The 16,219-nt window shown below is 41.8% G+C and overlaps 1 protein-coding gene across 6 annotated transcripts in view; it reads left to right on the top strand.

The window, feature by feature from the left end:
• Nucleotides 1-16,219, top strand: part of MAST4 (microtubule associated serine/threonine kinase family member 4) — a 443,204-nt gene that overhangs the window by 258,896 nt on the left and 168,089 nt on the right. Inside the window, exon 1 of one of the 6 annotated variants that reach the window (XM_075932360.2) lies at nt 11,585-12,212. The exons of the other annotated variants lie outside the window; for them this stretch is intronic. Coding sequence (XP_075788475.2) covers nt 12,121-12,212 — 92 coding nt within the window. The 5' untranslated portion in view covers nt 11,585-12,120. Of the gene's footprint in view, nt 1-11,584; nt 12,213-16,219 lie in introns of those variants that run through there. 6 annotated transcript variants of the gene reach the window in all.

The following is a 16,219-nucleotide window of genomic DNA, read 5'->3' as shown; positions in this document are numbered from 1 at the left end:
CCTTTATATCAGCATCCTTAGAGTGACCCTGAGAATAATGTTCGTTTATAAAACCACACTATTTAATAATAACTATTGTAGAATCCTTCCGTCATTTACTCCTTTAAAATTCCGCATTATGAAAAATGGTAATCTTTTCTGAGTAACTAGATGTTTAGAACCTGGATTGTTATCTTTTTAAGACTCTTATACAAGAAATGAAGATGTTAAAATAGCCTGATCATTTTTCACTGCAAGCATATAGATTCCTTAAAATCTATGTCTAGCAATTGAGCTTTCAAATGAGAGATTTATTTGAAAGGTTAATAGTTATTTTCAGATCAAAATAGGCAGAATAACGTGGGGATTCGGTCCATGTGTGTAAACTGACTAGATCAAGGGTGGGCAATAATTTTTGATGGGAGGCCACTTCAAGATTTTGGAAAGTAGTCATGGGCCACACTCTTTCATGATAATGGAGGAGATGAGGGGTCTGGGCTGGAGGTTGGGTGCAGAAGAGAGCTTGGGGTAAACGATTGGGGTGCAGGAGGGAGAGTGGAGTCTGGGAGGGATTTTGGGTGGAGGCAGTTGTGACCTACGGCAGGAGACTGGGGTGCAGGAGTTTGGGGTTGTGACTTAGAGTAGGAGGGGATTGTGATCTGGGGCAGGGGATTGGGATGCCAGATCTAGGAGATGATATGGGTGTAGCAGGGAGGCAGAGGGTTTGGGTATGTCAAGTGGAGGGGTAGAGGGTTGGGGAAAGTAGGGACTCGGGTGCCAGAGGCAGGCTCTAGCCAGGAGACTCACCAGACAGCAGCCCAACCAGCCTGCCTACCTGCAGAGCTAAATGTTTGCAGAACTTAAGTTTCTCAGACAGCCAGACAGCCTGTCTGCCTCGCACCTGCACAGGCTGCAGGGCCATGTGCTTGTATGAATAACTGAGCTGGTTTCTCGCCAATGGGATTGTGCTTAGGGCAGGGGTAGTGCCTGAAGCCTTCACCTACTCCCCTCTGGGATCACAGTTTTGAAGTGGCCCTGCAGCTGCTTTTCTGAGCAGTCTGCGGGGCAAACAGGGGAGCCTGCCTGGTGCTCTCTGCTGCGTCCGCGAGCCAGATCCGGTAGGTTGGTGGGCCAAATGTGGCCTGCAGGCTGTATTTTGCCCAGGCCCGGACTAGATAATAAACAGTCTTGTGTCAGGATATGTGTAAATTGGTAGAACAATCATTTTTCTCAATGATCACCCATTAAGAATGGGTAAATCATATAGTCAGTTTGCCTCATATGACTAAAATTGAGACTTAAAAATTACTAATAATTTTGCAGCACCTTAGAGACTACCAAAAATGTAGATGGTATTAGGTACTGCAAGACTATTCATTATTTTTAACATTTTTTTCAGTTAGACTAACACAACTATCCCTCTGAAACTTTTAAAATTGAGACTGTTAGCTCATTTGAGTTCAGCTGAGTAATTTTGGCTTATGATTGAATGTTGGAATATTAGTTTGCACATGTTAGCTATTGCTTATAGAAATGTCTTAAGTCAATCAATGCCAGGGATTAGAACAGTCAGTGCTGATCCTGCACTCTTAGCTTTGTTCATATTGGTTAATGAATGATGTTTGAGATGCTGACTACAGACCAGGCATACTTGCCTGTTAACTCTATAGAGAAGGAAAGAAATATTTATCACTCTGTGCACGTCCCTCTCCTCTTGTTTCTATATGGAGGAAGAGAAAACTGCCACTTCTCCCTACCTCTGACTAGGTCATAGGTTCCCAAACTGGGGGACGTGAAGTGACCCAGCTTCCCCCATTAATCATACTCTCCCCATCTCTCCCCCCAAGAAAGAGCCCAGTCTGTCCGATGATAAAATTCAGAAAATAACGTGTGAAATGTCCCATATTTTCTGTTTTTCCTGGTTTGGGCATTTACCGGAACACGTGCAGCTCGGGCTAGGTGGGGTGGGGGAAGGATGGAGCATCCTGGGCAGACTTCAAAATGGCTGCCTTAAAAGGGCAATGCCTGCTCTGCTCTTAAAAGGGTCAACAACTTTTCCCCTGGAGTACCGGCACCTTTTTTTTACACTGGTCCCGGGAATTAAAGGGGTTGCGACTGTTTATTGGCCCCAGTCAGTTCCTTTTTTTTTTTTTTCCTCCACAAGCTTTGCTGCTATTTTTGTTTTTGTTTTTGTTTTTTTTTTGGGCTGGGGGGGGGGTCAGTGCATGAGGGTTTCTCAAAAATCAAAAAGGGGGTCTGATGCCGAAAAGTTTGGGAACCACTGGACTACGTATAGGTATAGCTTTTTTTGTCCACAGTGGGATGAAGAGATAATAACTTTTGTCTTGTTAATGCATGTCTTCCCCACACACCTTTCCTCATAACTTTGAGAGAAGAATTATAGAAACCATTGTAGAAGCCAGCATGAGGATCTCCCCTGCTTTTGTCTAGCTCTATTTCTTTTTTCTTATGGGGGGTGGGGGGAAGGGCACTACATTAGTTTCTGAGTACTGTATACAAATGTATGATATTATTCCCAGTGTTCTGTGAGACATAGAAGTATTATTAGCCCCATTTCACAGATGGGCACAGGGGGATTAAATGACATGATCACACACAGAATCTGTGGCAGAATCAGGAACAGAACCTGAGGTCCTTTAACCACAAGTTAATCTTGAATGAAGTGCAACTTAATCTTCCTTTCTAAGGCTTTCTCCTACATCATGTTTTATATTCACTTACTCCAACCGTGTTTTCCTTGTATCCATTTAGGTTTTTAAGTCCCAGTTTGAGAGAGCCCTGCTGGGGATGATTTAATTGGTATTGGCGGGATGGACTGAATGACCTCCTGAAGTCTCTGTTAATCCCATGATTCTATGATTGTATCTGAAGATTGTTCGTTCCCATTTCAATGTTTTTGGACAAATAAACTGTTCTATAAATTCTTTTTATCTCCTGTGATGCTGTTTCACTGATGCATCAGATGAACCTGTTATATTTGGTACATGCGACTGGAGACAGTGGCACATTTTGGCATCAGTTGAGATGTGAGCTAATTATTAGTCCTTTTTTTTTTTTTAGGAAAAAATTGGACCTCATACAGTGATGTGCTCAGTTATCCCCTATAACTGTTACTTTAAATATCCATCCTCTGAATCAGGAAGATTCAGTAACTCCAGCTTTCTTCTTATTGGCCCTAAATATATTTGGGGTTATTTGAAAATTCAGATTACAGGACATGAGTTTTAGACGGGATTTTTGTACGTTTTTGAGTAAGAGAGTCGTTTAAAGGTGACTTGTACACATTTAAGACTGTATTGACTATAAAGCAAAGTGCTCAGTGCTCGAAATTCAAAGTGTGGTGGAGACAGGCATTTCCCATAATATTTCTTAAGCATTGTTTTCCTCTGTCTCAAAGTTCCAATTTGCCAGCTCCTACTGCACAGGATACTCCATCATGCTATTCTGTTGACAGCAGAATCAACTGAATCAATCACTGAAGTTAGCCGGAACACGAACCCAAACTAGGGCAGAGGAGAATCAGGGAAATACTGCTGTTCTAGTAACTTCATACATAGCACCCTTGGTTCCTGGGTAGTTAATAACCTTTTTGTGGTTTTTGCAGTAAAATCAGATTTTTTTTTAAGAAATCATGTTTTTCCAACAATCCAGACCGAACACAATCAGTCCCTGCCAATTCCCGTGCTCCAGCAGATGTCTGTGGTAGATGTGAAGTCTTAATTACAGCATAGGTTAGCTGTCATGTGGGATGGGTACCAAGGTGTATGTAAATTAGAAATTTTTTTCTGTTCGGCACTTTAGAATATAACTGTATAACTGAGGCATTTTTCCTCCTTAGAACAACCTTTTATGTACTTGAAAACTGTTGTCATGTCCCCTTTGTCTTCTATTTCCCAAACTAAACAAACCCAATTCTTTCAGTCTTCCCACCTAGGTCACATTTTCTAGACTTTTAATCATTTTTGGTGTTCTTCTCTGGACTTTCTCGAGTTTATCCACATCTTTTCTGAAATGTGGCACCTTGAACTGGACACACTAGTCCAGTGAGGCCTAATCAGTGCAGAGGTGAGAGGAAGAATTATTTCTCATGTCTTGCTTACAAAACTCCTGCTAAGGCATCCCAGAACAATGCTTGCTTTTTTTGCAACGGTGTTACACTGTGGACTCGTATTTAGCTTGTGGTTCACTGTGACCCCTAGAGCTCTTTACCTCTGCTAGGCTACCATTTCCCATTTTGCCTTTGTGCAACTGATTGTTCCTTCCTAAGTGGAAGGAACTTTTCATTTGTCCTTATTGAATTCATCCTATTGATTTCAGACTATTTCTCCAGCTGACTTTGAATTCCAATCCTATCCTCCAAAGCATTTGCAACCTCTCCTGACTTGGTATCATCCATAGACTTTTTAAGCACACTCTCTATGCCAATATCTAATTCATTGATGAAGATAATGATCAGAACTAATCCTTAGAATAGATCCCTGCAGAACTCCATTTGTTATGCCCTTCCAGGATGACCATGAACCAATAATAACTACTCTCTAGGCATGGTAATCCAACCAGTTATGTATGCACCTAATAATAATTGAATCCCATCTCCAGGTCAGAACAAATTTATACTAGCTTAGATACATGGTTGACTGAACTATATAGAGGAAGAAAGTAAAATGGCCTTGCCTGATTCATATGCATATTGTCTGCTCAATACATATTTAGGTTTTAGTTAATGTTTGAGAGACTTTTCATAAATCATAATCGCTTATGAATGAAGACCGATTCAGTGACTTTATACAAAATGATAGTCCCTTTTGTCAAATACGTTTAGCTTGATTAAGATATAATACAATAAAAAAAAAGTAGGGTAATTTGAATTTTGAATGGTATATTACATCTATTTAGAGTAATAATATTGACACGATTATAAATATCAATGGATATTGTTAGAAATTTAGCAGACATATATTCTACACAAACACCACTTCCATTTTGTTTTAAAAGTTTGTTAGGATACATTGTTTCTCACACAATTTCATGTTTTAATTCATTAAAGACGAGTAATGAGTGAGTGGTACATCAACAGTATCAACCACTAGAGGGAGGAAAAGGTCAAACATTGCAATAGGGCAAAATGAAATGTCCTTGATTCATGGGTTTTTAAACCAGAAAATATTGATGAAAGGGATCTTATCACTAATGGTTTTAATACCATTAGGATAATCAAGTCTCGTGCATAATATAGGTCAAAGAACATTAGCCAATAACTTCTATTTGAACTGTAGCATATCTTTTAGAAAGATATCCAACTTCGATTTAAGACTCCAGATGCTAGAGAATCTACAACATGCCTTGGCAAGTTGTTCTACTGGGTCATTAATGTTGTTTTAAAAATAATCATCTTTCTAGTCTTGTCTTTGGTACCCTCTAGATATATTTTGTTTACAGTTACATTGAGATTTACCAATTAAATGATTTTTAATTCATTTACACTGGGATCATCTTAATGCAGGGGTGGGCAATCATTTTTGCCTGGGAGCCACTTCAAAAATTTTTGAAGTAGACCCAGGCCACCCTGAAAAGGGCAGAGTCTAAACAGGAAGGGGCAGGGCTACCCCCAGGCCATGATTGGTCTGGGGGTGGGGGAGCCCCTTTGTCCCCCCTTCCCACTAGGCACCCATGCCCTGGAAGAGGCTTGGCATGCTCCCTCACCCCCAGGTCAATCAAGGCCTGGGGGCGGGGAAGCGCCCAAAGCCTCCTTCCTCCCTGCAAGAAGCACGTGGCACTCTGAAGTGCGGCGGGCTACTTGCAGGGTTGGGCCAGAATGAAGGAAGCTTTGTGCGCTCCCCCGCCCCCAGCCACTTAAGGCCTGGGGGGCGGGGAGCACCTGAAACCTTCTCCATTCTGCTCCCGCCCTGCAAGCAGCATGTGACACCATGTGCTGCTCACAGGGTAGGGGCAGAGCGGAGAAGGCTTCCGGTGCTTCCCCACCCCCAGGCCTTAATTGGCTTGGGAGCAGGTGAGCAGCAGGGCCTACGTGGGCTGGATTCACCTGCTTGGCAGGCTGGATCCAACCCATGGAGGCCTTTTTGCCCACCCCTGCCCTAATGCCATGTGGAAAGGTAAAATGCTTTACAGAAGGCTAAGTAGTTTCTTTATCATGCAAACTTGTAATTTCATGAAAAAAACATACCAGATACGTCTGACAAGACCAGTTTTTCATAAAACGTGAATATTTTACTGATTGTGTGCCTTTCAATTTGCTTGGGCTCACTGTTAATTAGCCTACAGTTTTCTGACTCATTCTGTTTATCCTGCTTTAAATATTGCCATGACATCCCCTGGAACTTCTTAAATTTTCCAAGGTTTGTTGAAAATCTATATTAATTTCAATTATATACCCTGTTTGCTGATGGAATAGGAAATATTTCTTTGTCACTTTAAGATATAAATATATCATCCTTCATCTTTCCTAATAGAACAGAAATATGTATTGAATCCTCCTACTTTTTCTGTATGATGATAGAGAATTGTACCATCCTTATCTAATATTAGGCCTATACTTCTCTCAGGATTTAATTTATTTCTGATGAATTTCAATAATTATTTCTTATTTTCTTTAACCCTACTAGCCACAGACTTATTACAATGCATTTTTAATGCCTGCTTGTCTGGATTTAGCCATTTAGTTTTCAATATCTAAATCAACACTGGAAACTAGTTGGAGCTTTTGCATGCTTCATTGTAAGGAAATATTTCTCAGCTAAAGCTTATCTTTGTATGCTTATTTTTGGTTACTTAGTTTTCTTCAAAGGAACAATTGGTTACTTGCCTTGGAATCTTCACTGTCTTCAGGGTGACATTTTAGTGCCTCATCTACATATATGGAATGAAATAGAATAATCTTTTTTTCCTGCTATTTTTTGTACTTTTTTGCTTAAATAGAAAATGTCATCTTTTTATAATCTGTCATCTTAATAAAGCATTTTATAAGTAACAAAGTAGCTCTAGTTTCTGGTGGTTTTCAGTATGATTTTCCAGGGGATGAGACAATATTGGTTGATTGATCTTAAATGTGTATTTTCTTGTTTGCAAATATTTTGGTTGTTTTTTTTAATCTGGAAACATGACCTGAAATTTTCAGGCTTTCAATCAAAAAAATTTCAAGTTTTCTAAAGGCTATTTCCCCCCAAGTGTATAGATTCTTTCCAACTTAATTCCAAGCTGATGAACTCTATTATGAGAGAATGTATGTTGTAATATATTGATAAATATGCATTCAGTACCATCTCAGGTGTTTGTTCCTGATAACTGTGTCAGTTCTGTACTAAGTTCTACCATGTCACATACAGCAACAAATGGAGTGAATGTTGTCTGTGGATACTAAGGATGTCAAACTGTAGTTGACTACATGATTAAGCAGTAAGCCTGGGCTTATCGGTTAATTCTATCAACCCCACGCATTGCCCCCTTGTAATGGACAGGAGGAGAGCTGGTCAGCATCCAGTGACTAAGGGGTTAAACTCAGGTAGCTAGCAAAGTTGTTGGCCAGGCAGCTAGGAGAACCAATCAAGATAGAAGGCTGAAATTATGAAATTTGAATTGTATAAGATTCCTTTCCTGCGTTCTTCGTGTGGGAGAGAGAAACCAGGAGTTGAGAGAAACAGAATGATTTAAATCCAGGCAGGACTACCATGCCTCCAAGGAATTTGGGGCATGGAAATGGACTGAATAAAGAGAAGATTGGGAGTAAGTAAAGGGAAAAGTGAATATACAGCCTCTCTCCGAGTTATGAACAAGTTACGGACCAAACACTTGGCCGTAACTTGAGCTGTTCGTAACTCGGACCCCATTGAGTTACACGCGACCGTGCTGTTCATAAGTGCGGGTCACGTTTGTAACTCAGGGACTGCCTTTACAACCGCTCCATGGGAGCTTTGGTCGTAAGTTGACCGTTCGCAACTCGGGGGAGCAGCTGTACTCACATTCAGGATAGTTTATTTTGTGGTTTGGTTTGAACTGCTCTGTGTGACTCTATTCCTCCTCTCCCCATTTACCATCTAGCATTGTGCCCAGAGACTTTTCTTTATGCTTTAAATTGTTTTCCTTAGTTGTTCTGTAACATCTAGCAACCAAGTATTATTTATCAAGTATATATTTTGTTTTGTAATAAAAATAACTTTATTTTAAGGTGATGATTTGATTCTTGTGTCCTGGAAGGTCGGTCGGTCTGTGTGTATCTGCATACCTCAGACTGAGAGGCCAGCTACTAGAGACTGCAACTTGTTTTCCTCTTTTCTTTTGTCAAGCTCTGTTAGGGCAAAAGAGCTTGGGGTACTCCTGGGGGTGGATTCAAGTGTTTACCCCTGGTTTTTTTGAGGGATAAAAATCACTTGATGATGGCAGCAATTCCCCAAAATCTGTGTATTATGATTCTGGGGGGAAGTTTTTGTAACCAGTGTCTGTAGAGGCAAAGGTGGTGTTTTTTTGCGGGAGAGAGAGTTAAGCTCTTTGAGAGCCACCATCTTCTGCACTTAGAATGCCAGAGTGGAGGAAAGCCCTGACCCCCCTCCGCTGCCTCTGTATCAGAGGCAGCAAGGGTGGGGAGGCAGAAGTCGATATGCACAGGGAGCCAGATTTTAAGCCAGCCCTCTGTGAGTGCCATCTTCCACAGAGCTGCCTCCCACTCACCTTCTGAGCTGGGACGTGTAGCCTGGGCAAGATCTCTAGTGAAACTTAGGTGGGTGAGGCTCGCCAGTCTGATCAGAAGTGCAAAGTTCGTCCTCTCTGTTCCAGATTACAATGAGGTGGAACCATAAGATTCCCCCTTGTGAGGGTCAGCAGACGTTTTCTTAGGTTACATCTCAGAACAGCCAAGAAAAAGCGGGAACTTGCGGTTTTGTCCAGGAAATCTGGCATATGATTTTATATGGAACTAGTTAATGCTAGTTGGCAGATTTTTCTATTGGTTCTGATCAAAATTAAGAAATAATCTGTCACGCAAAACCTCTTGCATAACTCATCTCTTGGAAAATAACAGAAAAATAAATCTTAACTTGTCACCATATACATAAAAATTTGCTAAAGCTGAATCATAGAGAGGAAAATAACCCTGTAGGCCTTTTGCATTATTAGCTACCAATATATTTTTTTAAAGATCGAATTTGGCAGGCTACAGTTGACTTCTGAGCTGGGTAGCTGGAGAGCAATGACTGTTGGTTGGGCACCCAGCTCTGAAGAGACTTCCCTGCCAGCAGCAATGTAGAAATAAGGGTGACAATATCATATTTTTCCATCTTTACTTCTGAGCTGCTGCTTGTGGTGTCTCTGATTTCAGAGCTGGGCTACCAGCCAGCAGCTGCCACGTTCCACGTTATAATAAACCTGCCATGTGAGCTCTCTACCTCATCTCTGTGGCAAGCCAGGCCAAAAGAACTCTTTCACATCAGTGATAGATATTGTCTGTTGTTCTTTAAACTTCCCAGCATTGCACTGCCACTGGGGAGCAATAATGGGAAAACTGGTATAGACAGACTCCCTCCCCTGACTTTTATCAGTAGTCACCTAATTCCTCTCAAAGCAGGCAATGTTACCATTTCTTGCAATAGTTAGTGTTTTTTCTTAAATCTTACAGCTTCTGGATTCTTATGGTTACATGAGAACCTCAGATTTCCCTTGAATATTATTAAAAAAGTAAATGTCTAGCCCTAAGAGTTGCAAAGCAAAGTCTGCTCATGTGACCTGTGTGTGACTGAATAATTCCAATTGTATAATTTTTTTACACCTCATGATTTTTGTTTGTCTTCATTCAAGATTTTTAATCACTTGGGATTGGCAATGGTGAGCAGATTGAAACATCACTGTTGTATAAAAATGATCTGATGATGGCAGACAGTTAACATGTGTACGGTTGCCAGTACAGAAATGAGAAATGTAAAGAAAATTGTTAGTGTAGACAGGGCCCTGGAGCAGGGCTGGACAAAAGGGACTCTGAGGACCAGATCTGGCCTGCCAAGTGGGTGGATCCAGTCCACAGATGCTCTACCACTCCCCTGCTATCAGGTCAATAAGGACCTGGGGGTGGGAGGGGCACACAGTCTCTCGCTCCCTGCCTCTGCCCTGCAAGTGCCTCATGCCCCTTGCAGGGTGGGGGCAATGAGCGAGAGACTTCGCACACTGCTCCCACCCCCTGGCTCTGTTTGGCCTGGGAGCAAGGTAGTGCGTGAAGTCTCCTCCTGCTGTGCAAGGGGTGCACAGTGATTTCACTCTAAGTGCTGTGTGCCCATTGCAGGGTGGGGGCAGGGAGCAAGAGACTTTGCGCACTCCTTCCACTTCCAGGCCCTGATTGGCCTGAGGGTGGGAGGAGCTTGCGAAGTTTCCTCCTGCCGTGCAAGGGGGGGCGGGTGCCACGAAGGGACCGCCAGCTGTTCTGAACAGCTGGTGGTTCTGTCTAGGCAGAGAATGGGGGCAAAGACTTCATGTGTTTTCCCAGGCTCAGGCCAATCGGGGTCTGTGGGAAGGGGATCACAGAAGTTTCCTGACACCACCTTTTCCACCAGAAGCCCCGCCCCTTCCAGAGCACCCTGGAGTCACTTAAAAAATTAGTGAAGTGGCCCCCTCATCTAAAATTATTACCCACCCCTGCGCTGGAGGATAACAGAGATTTGGGGTGGTATCAGAATTAAAGAATTAATGAATGGGAAGTAGGAAAACCAACACAGACGGACTGAAAATGAACAGCAATAAACAGTTCAGAAAAATCAGGAAATTTGTAAAATCCCAAATGGAGGGTAGGTAATAGGGCCAGGAGAGGAAGACGTAAAGCAGGATGTAGTTGTATCAAAAGGGCTGTGAACCATATGAAAACACTGAGAGGGAACTGGCCATTAAATCCTTTTTTTCTTCTTCCTACTGCAATATGTCTGTTTTTCATGTCAAAAGAGGAGATGGTAGATAATGTGGATTGACGCCAGTACCATTTCCTATCCTGAAGCTCCACATCCACCCCCATTACAGGTGTGATAGCTTTTTGTGTTACACCAGTTTTTTATGTAGTTACAGGCAGCCAAGCTGAAAATAATTATAGGTATCTAATATCAGACTTGTTAGGACAGACTTAAATCTATATGCATCAGTGTGGTTGTTGATTGAACGTACAATATACATGGCTTGTATTTTGGTAGAATAGACAATGTGTCACTTACCTATGCCAAATTTATGGATCTTTACATTCAGCAAGTGTGTAGTAACTCACTACATTAGGGGGTTATGAATTCCCCCTTCTGTACCTCCTACTTGAAACTTGCTCGCTTAAGTAAGTACTTTTACTCTAATACTCTAAACTTCAGAGTGACCCACTAAGTGGGGTATGTGTGTGTTTGCATGTTGCCTTATATCATCAGTGCCTAAAGTGGTGTATGACGCGTTTAACCTGGGTGGAAAGATGAAATCATGCAGTCTTTTTTTTGTGTAGTGTAGGAGCTCTCAACTTCATTCTTATCCCCTTGGTAAGCAGCAAGATGAGATGAAAGGTGACGGGTTTGAGTCTTGGAAAAGACTCTCAAAGATTAGCTTATTTCTAAAACTACTTGTGGGAATGGGAGTGAGTAAATGGAATTTTTATTTTTCAAAAATATTTTTATTATAAAGGAAAAATACAAAGTTATCATATTATTTGTATTAACATTTATAAACTAGACAAGTGTTTTTTTTCAAAACAATATAAATAAAGGAAGCTTTTGAAAGTATAAAATGTCCTACTCCTCCCTCTGGGTAGATCTGAATGGTATCTTCCAAACAGATGACAAAGTACCTAGGGGTGAATCACACATAAACAGAGACAGCATTTTCAGCAGACCATAGGGCTAAACTATTGTATTTATTTTTCATAGCTGGGAAATGCCCATGTTAGAGAGGTTAGACCAAAAAGAAAAGTTTATTAAACCTTTGGAGAAGCAGTTGTATACTAATTAGATGACCTAAGGGGGTTTTCAGCTACACTAAAAAGTTTCCCTTGAGATCAGAGTTAATGTTTACCAATTTTTGCAGAGTGTGATCAGATAATTGGGGATTTCTTCTTTTTCTTTTTGTACTGTGGCTTTGAATTTTTAGTGAACTGAAAAGAAGGGAATGGATATGTCTGATCCAAATTATTGGACTGTCCTCTCAAACTATACTTTGCCTCATCTGAGGAGTGGAAACAGGCTCCGTCGAACACAAAGGTAAAAAATCCTCTCTGAGTTCTCCTGTGGTGTTGTCCTAAGGGCTTTGTCTATTTATTTCTCCATGTTGTAAAGGACTTAAATAGTATGTTTACCTAACACAGTTGTTGAACTTACTAGGTAAATCTCTCTAGTTTAAAATGCTCTCTAGTCAATACTTCCTGGTTTCATTGTTCACTTTCACAAAACCGTAGGTTATTTGGTGCACGCAGCTGCGAGGATTTACTTCTCTTAAAAAGGATGAAAGCTTCTGTATCTTTGTGTCTGTATTGTTTTTAGTCTTTTGTTGAATGCTATTTATTACTTTCCATCCCCATCATACTTTTTTTTTTTTACTTTTGTTTCTTTGTATACTGTTTGAGCTGTCTGTACAATATTTAACCTTTATCTGGAGTGCTTTTACTCTATATGGATAATCCAAGATAGCCTATTTCATACTGTACTCTTAGAGACAGATTTGTGTAATTGTGCCTTTTTTACTTTACTGGTTAGCTGACAGTAATGATCTCTTCGTTTTTGACAGAAGAGTAGAAGTTAACAGTAAAAATGCAACATTTAAGTAAAGTTAAAGATTATGCCATATTTCAACAAAAGCAGGAAATCTGAAACTATGTTGAGACTTTTGAGATGTGTTAGATGGATATCTATTCCTGCTGTAAGTCTGGTGTCTCTCTGTCACACTGAGTAAGAATGGTATATAAAGGTTTATGACTATCTCTGTTAAACTACCAGTCTTGTTATTTTGAGTCACATCACTGCTGTTGTTTTAAATGTGGTTTATTTTTTTATCAGTGAAATATTTTTAAAATATTTTCTTGACGTATTTTAACTATTTTGTGTGTTTGTGTTTAAATCTTTCAATGTTACTGCCTCTGTCTTGCTATCTGAGTAAAATAAAGAAATCAGGATAATAGAGGCTTACCAGATCTGGAAGTTCATAAGCTTTAAGTATTCACACACTTATAAAAAATAAATGTTTGTATTTGAGATAGAAAAAAGTATTAAATCATCTGTCCTATTTCCTTGTCAATGCACAATTGTTCCTTATAGAATACCCTCACTCTCTCTGCCAGGCCCAGTACAGTTTTAAATGCTAGATTTCATGTTATAAAATGTTCTTGTTCCTCTTTGAAAATTAGTTTTAACTAATAAACATAATCAACTGAATACACAGGTATCCCATTTGTACTTTCCTGATAGAAATATGCTTTTCCCCACCAAAGCCTCAGAGGTTGTTCAGCTCTTAAGCACTCTGCTAACTCAAGTAGGTCTTGCTCTTTCCTGAAGACCTAAAAATACCTTTTATAAAGGGTTCTGCTGGGCAGCAGGTCTTGGAGGAACCTGTTAGACTTTCTGCCACATAAGAGCACAATCAAAATATATTTGGGAGCCACCCTTTAATTCTAAATTCTTACTGTACTCTTTGTTTTGTCACTAAATTTACATAATCCTAGATCAAAGTATATACATTTTGAATGAACTTTGAAAGCAATTACTTGAAGAATATTCCCACACTTTAAGGCTACGTCTACACTGGCCCCTCTTCCGGAAGGGGCATGTAAATTTCAGCAGTCGTCGTAGGGAAATCCGCGGGGGTTATTTAAATATCCCCCGCGGCATTTAAATAAAAATGTCCGCCGCTTTTTTCCGGCTTTTAAAAAAGCCGGAAAAGAGCGTCTAGACTGGCCCCGATCCTCCGGAAAAAGTGCCCTTTTCTGGAGGCTCTTATTCTTAGTGCTCTGCCCCAGGGTCCAAAACAAAAGCCTGGTCTGCTGGGGGGGCACACTAGCTGCGCCCCCCCCCCCCCAGCAGACCAGGGACACGGGGACCCCCCCCCCCCCGCGGCTGCGGCTTCAGTCCCGGTGCCTGTGGTCTGCTGGGGACGGTCCCCAGCAGACTACAAGCACCCGGACTGAAGCGGCAGCAGCGGCTGTTCCCCACGCTTCTGAGGCTTTGCTCTGGCAAAGCCTCAGAAGCGCGGGAACCCGCCCGGTGCCCCTGGTCTGCTGGAGACGGTCTCCAGCAGACCAGGGGCACCGGAGCAGCTTACGAACGGGGCTTTCTCGCCCTGGAGCTCGCAGATAGCAATCCGCCACCTCGACCTCCGGGGCGAGAGAGCCCCGTTCGTAAGTGCGGATCCGACATACGTCGGATCCGCGTAAGTCGGGGACTGCCTGTAGTATCCGAAGAGAGGGGAGGGCAATGGGGTGAAGGCCGGGGCTGCACCATCTCCTAGAAGACAGTTTCTGGGTAAAATTGGGCCTTTGGTCCTGCCTATGGTCTTGGTTGAAGGACTGGAGAAATAACTTTCCAGTTTTGCAATGAATGATGGAAGATTTGGAGAAACCCAAGAATATGAGCAAACTTGAAGGGCTTGTGAAATAAACCGGCTGGCCATAGTTAACTTGAAAGTATAGGAACTAATAACAGTAAGTTCTACCCATGGCAAATGAAGCTGAACTGATTAATTTAGATGTTAGAGTTGTGAATGAAAACCTTATAACTTAAGTACAGGCAAATATTGGTCATTTGTGGAAACTTTAACATTTGGGGATAACAGTTTTGGTGTTAGTTGGGATTACCTTGTATTTTCTTGTTTCTTCTGTCACCTCCACTTAATACTGTCTGAATAGTTTGAGGCTGTGTGGGAGAGGTAGAATGGACATCTTCTGTGTGGATGGACCTAAGAAAAGGTTCCAGGATCCATTCTTCTCCTCCTGGTTCTCAGACTTCCTGGGGATTTTTCTCCAGTGCACCCTAAGAAAACATTTAGCCTAGGAATATCTTTCCCTTTCCTGAGCGTCAGAGAAACAAAGAGCCCTGGGTAGTCCAGGAGCATGGGAGATCGCAATATTCAGCATAGCTTGTCGAAGTACAGATGCGAACTGAGTTAAAAATTTCTTCTCTAGAGGATGATCTGTGTTTCTGCTAACTTGAGTTACTAAAATAAGTTTTTACTGTTGTTTACTCCTTTTATCCCTTCAAAATACACGTAAGGGAGAATATGCTGGATTTTATTATGACTCATGCATCATCAGCAGTCTTGTTAACTGATTTCCAGTTGTAACAGCTTTATTGCCAGTAAGGAAGCATGGGCAAAAAATATACTAGTAAGTCTTTCAAGTCTCATAGTGAGTTTTCAGGGTTGGCCAATTACAAAACCCTCTCCAGGCAGTCCCCGAGTTACGCGGATCCGACTTATGTCGGATCCACAGTTACGAACGGGGCTTTTCTCGCCCCGGAAGACGGGGGCGGCGGGGCGCCCAGATGCGCCGCGGTCCCGCCGCCCGCATTCTCCAGGGTGAGAAAAGCTGCTCCACGTCTCCCTGGTCTGCTTTTCTCACCGATGACGCCTGGGGTAGAGCAGCTGGGGCGCTGCCGGGTTGGTCCTGCAGCGCCGCTCCTCGGCGCTACTGGACCAACCCGGCAGCACCCCAGCTGCTCTGTCCCAGGCGTCCAAATTCAGCTGCTGTTGAAACTGATCAGCGGCTGATTCCAGGAAGCCCGGGGCAGAGCAACTCTGCCTCGGGCTTCCTGTAGTCAGCCTCTGGTCAGTTTCAGCAGCGGCTGAATCTGGACGCCAGTTCCGACTTACATACAAATTCAACTTAAGAACAAACCTACAGTCCCTATCTTGTACGTAACCCGGGGACTGCCTGTACTTGTAAACTGGACAGATACGATGTACAGGCAATTGAGCGTTACTAAACATGGATCACACAGCATCACTTTTACAGAGTTAACAATCAGACTTAATGTGTCACCATTTTAATATTTGTATTTAGCACTGTGTATGTGCTTGGCTCTTTACAGAATGGACAAATACAGAGGTCCTGCCTGGAATGGCTTCTAGTCTAGATAGTATGATGAGATCACACTGATTACTGCAATTTAATTTGTTTTCCAAAATATTTCATTCTTTATTTAAGTGCAAATATTGCTGATATTCTGTACATTTAAGATGTTTGACAAGAGAGGAGTGAATTAAAGAACATGTTTGTCTATTG

This window comes from Pelodiscus sinensis, chromosome 6, assembly GCF_052426305.1.
Source record: "Pelodiscus sinensis isolate ZL-2025 chromosome 6, ASM5242630v1, whole genome shotgun sequence".
NCBI classification, from domain to species: domain Eukaryota; kingdom Metazoa; phylum Chordata; order Testudines; family Trionychidae; genus Pelodiscus; species Pelodiscus sinensis.
This window is presented reverse-complemented; position numbering and strand designations above follow the sequence as displayed.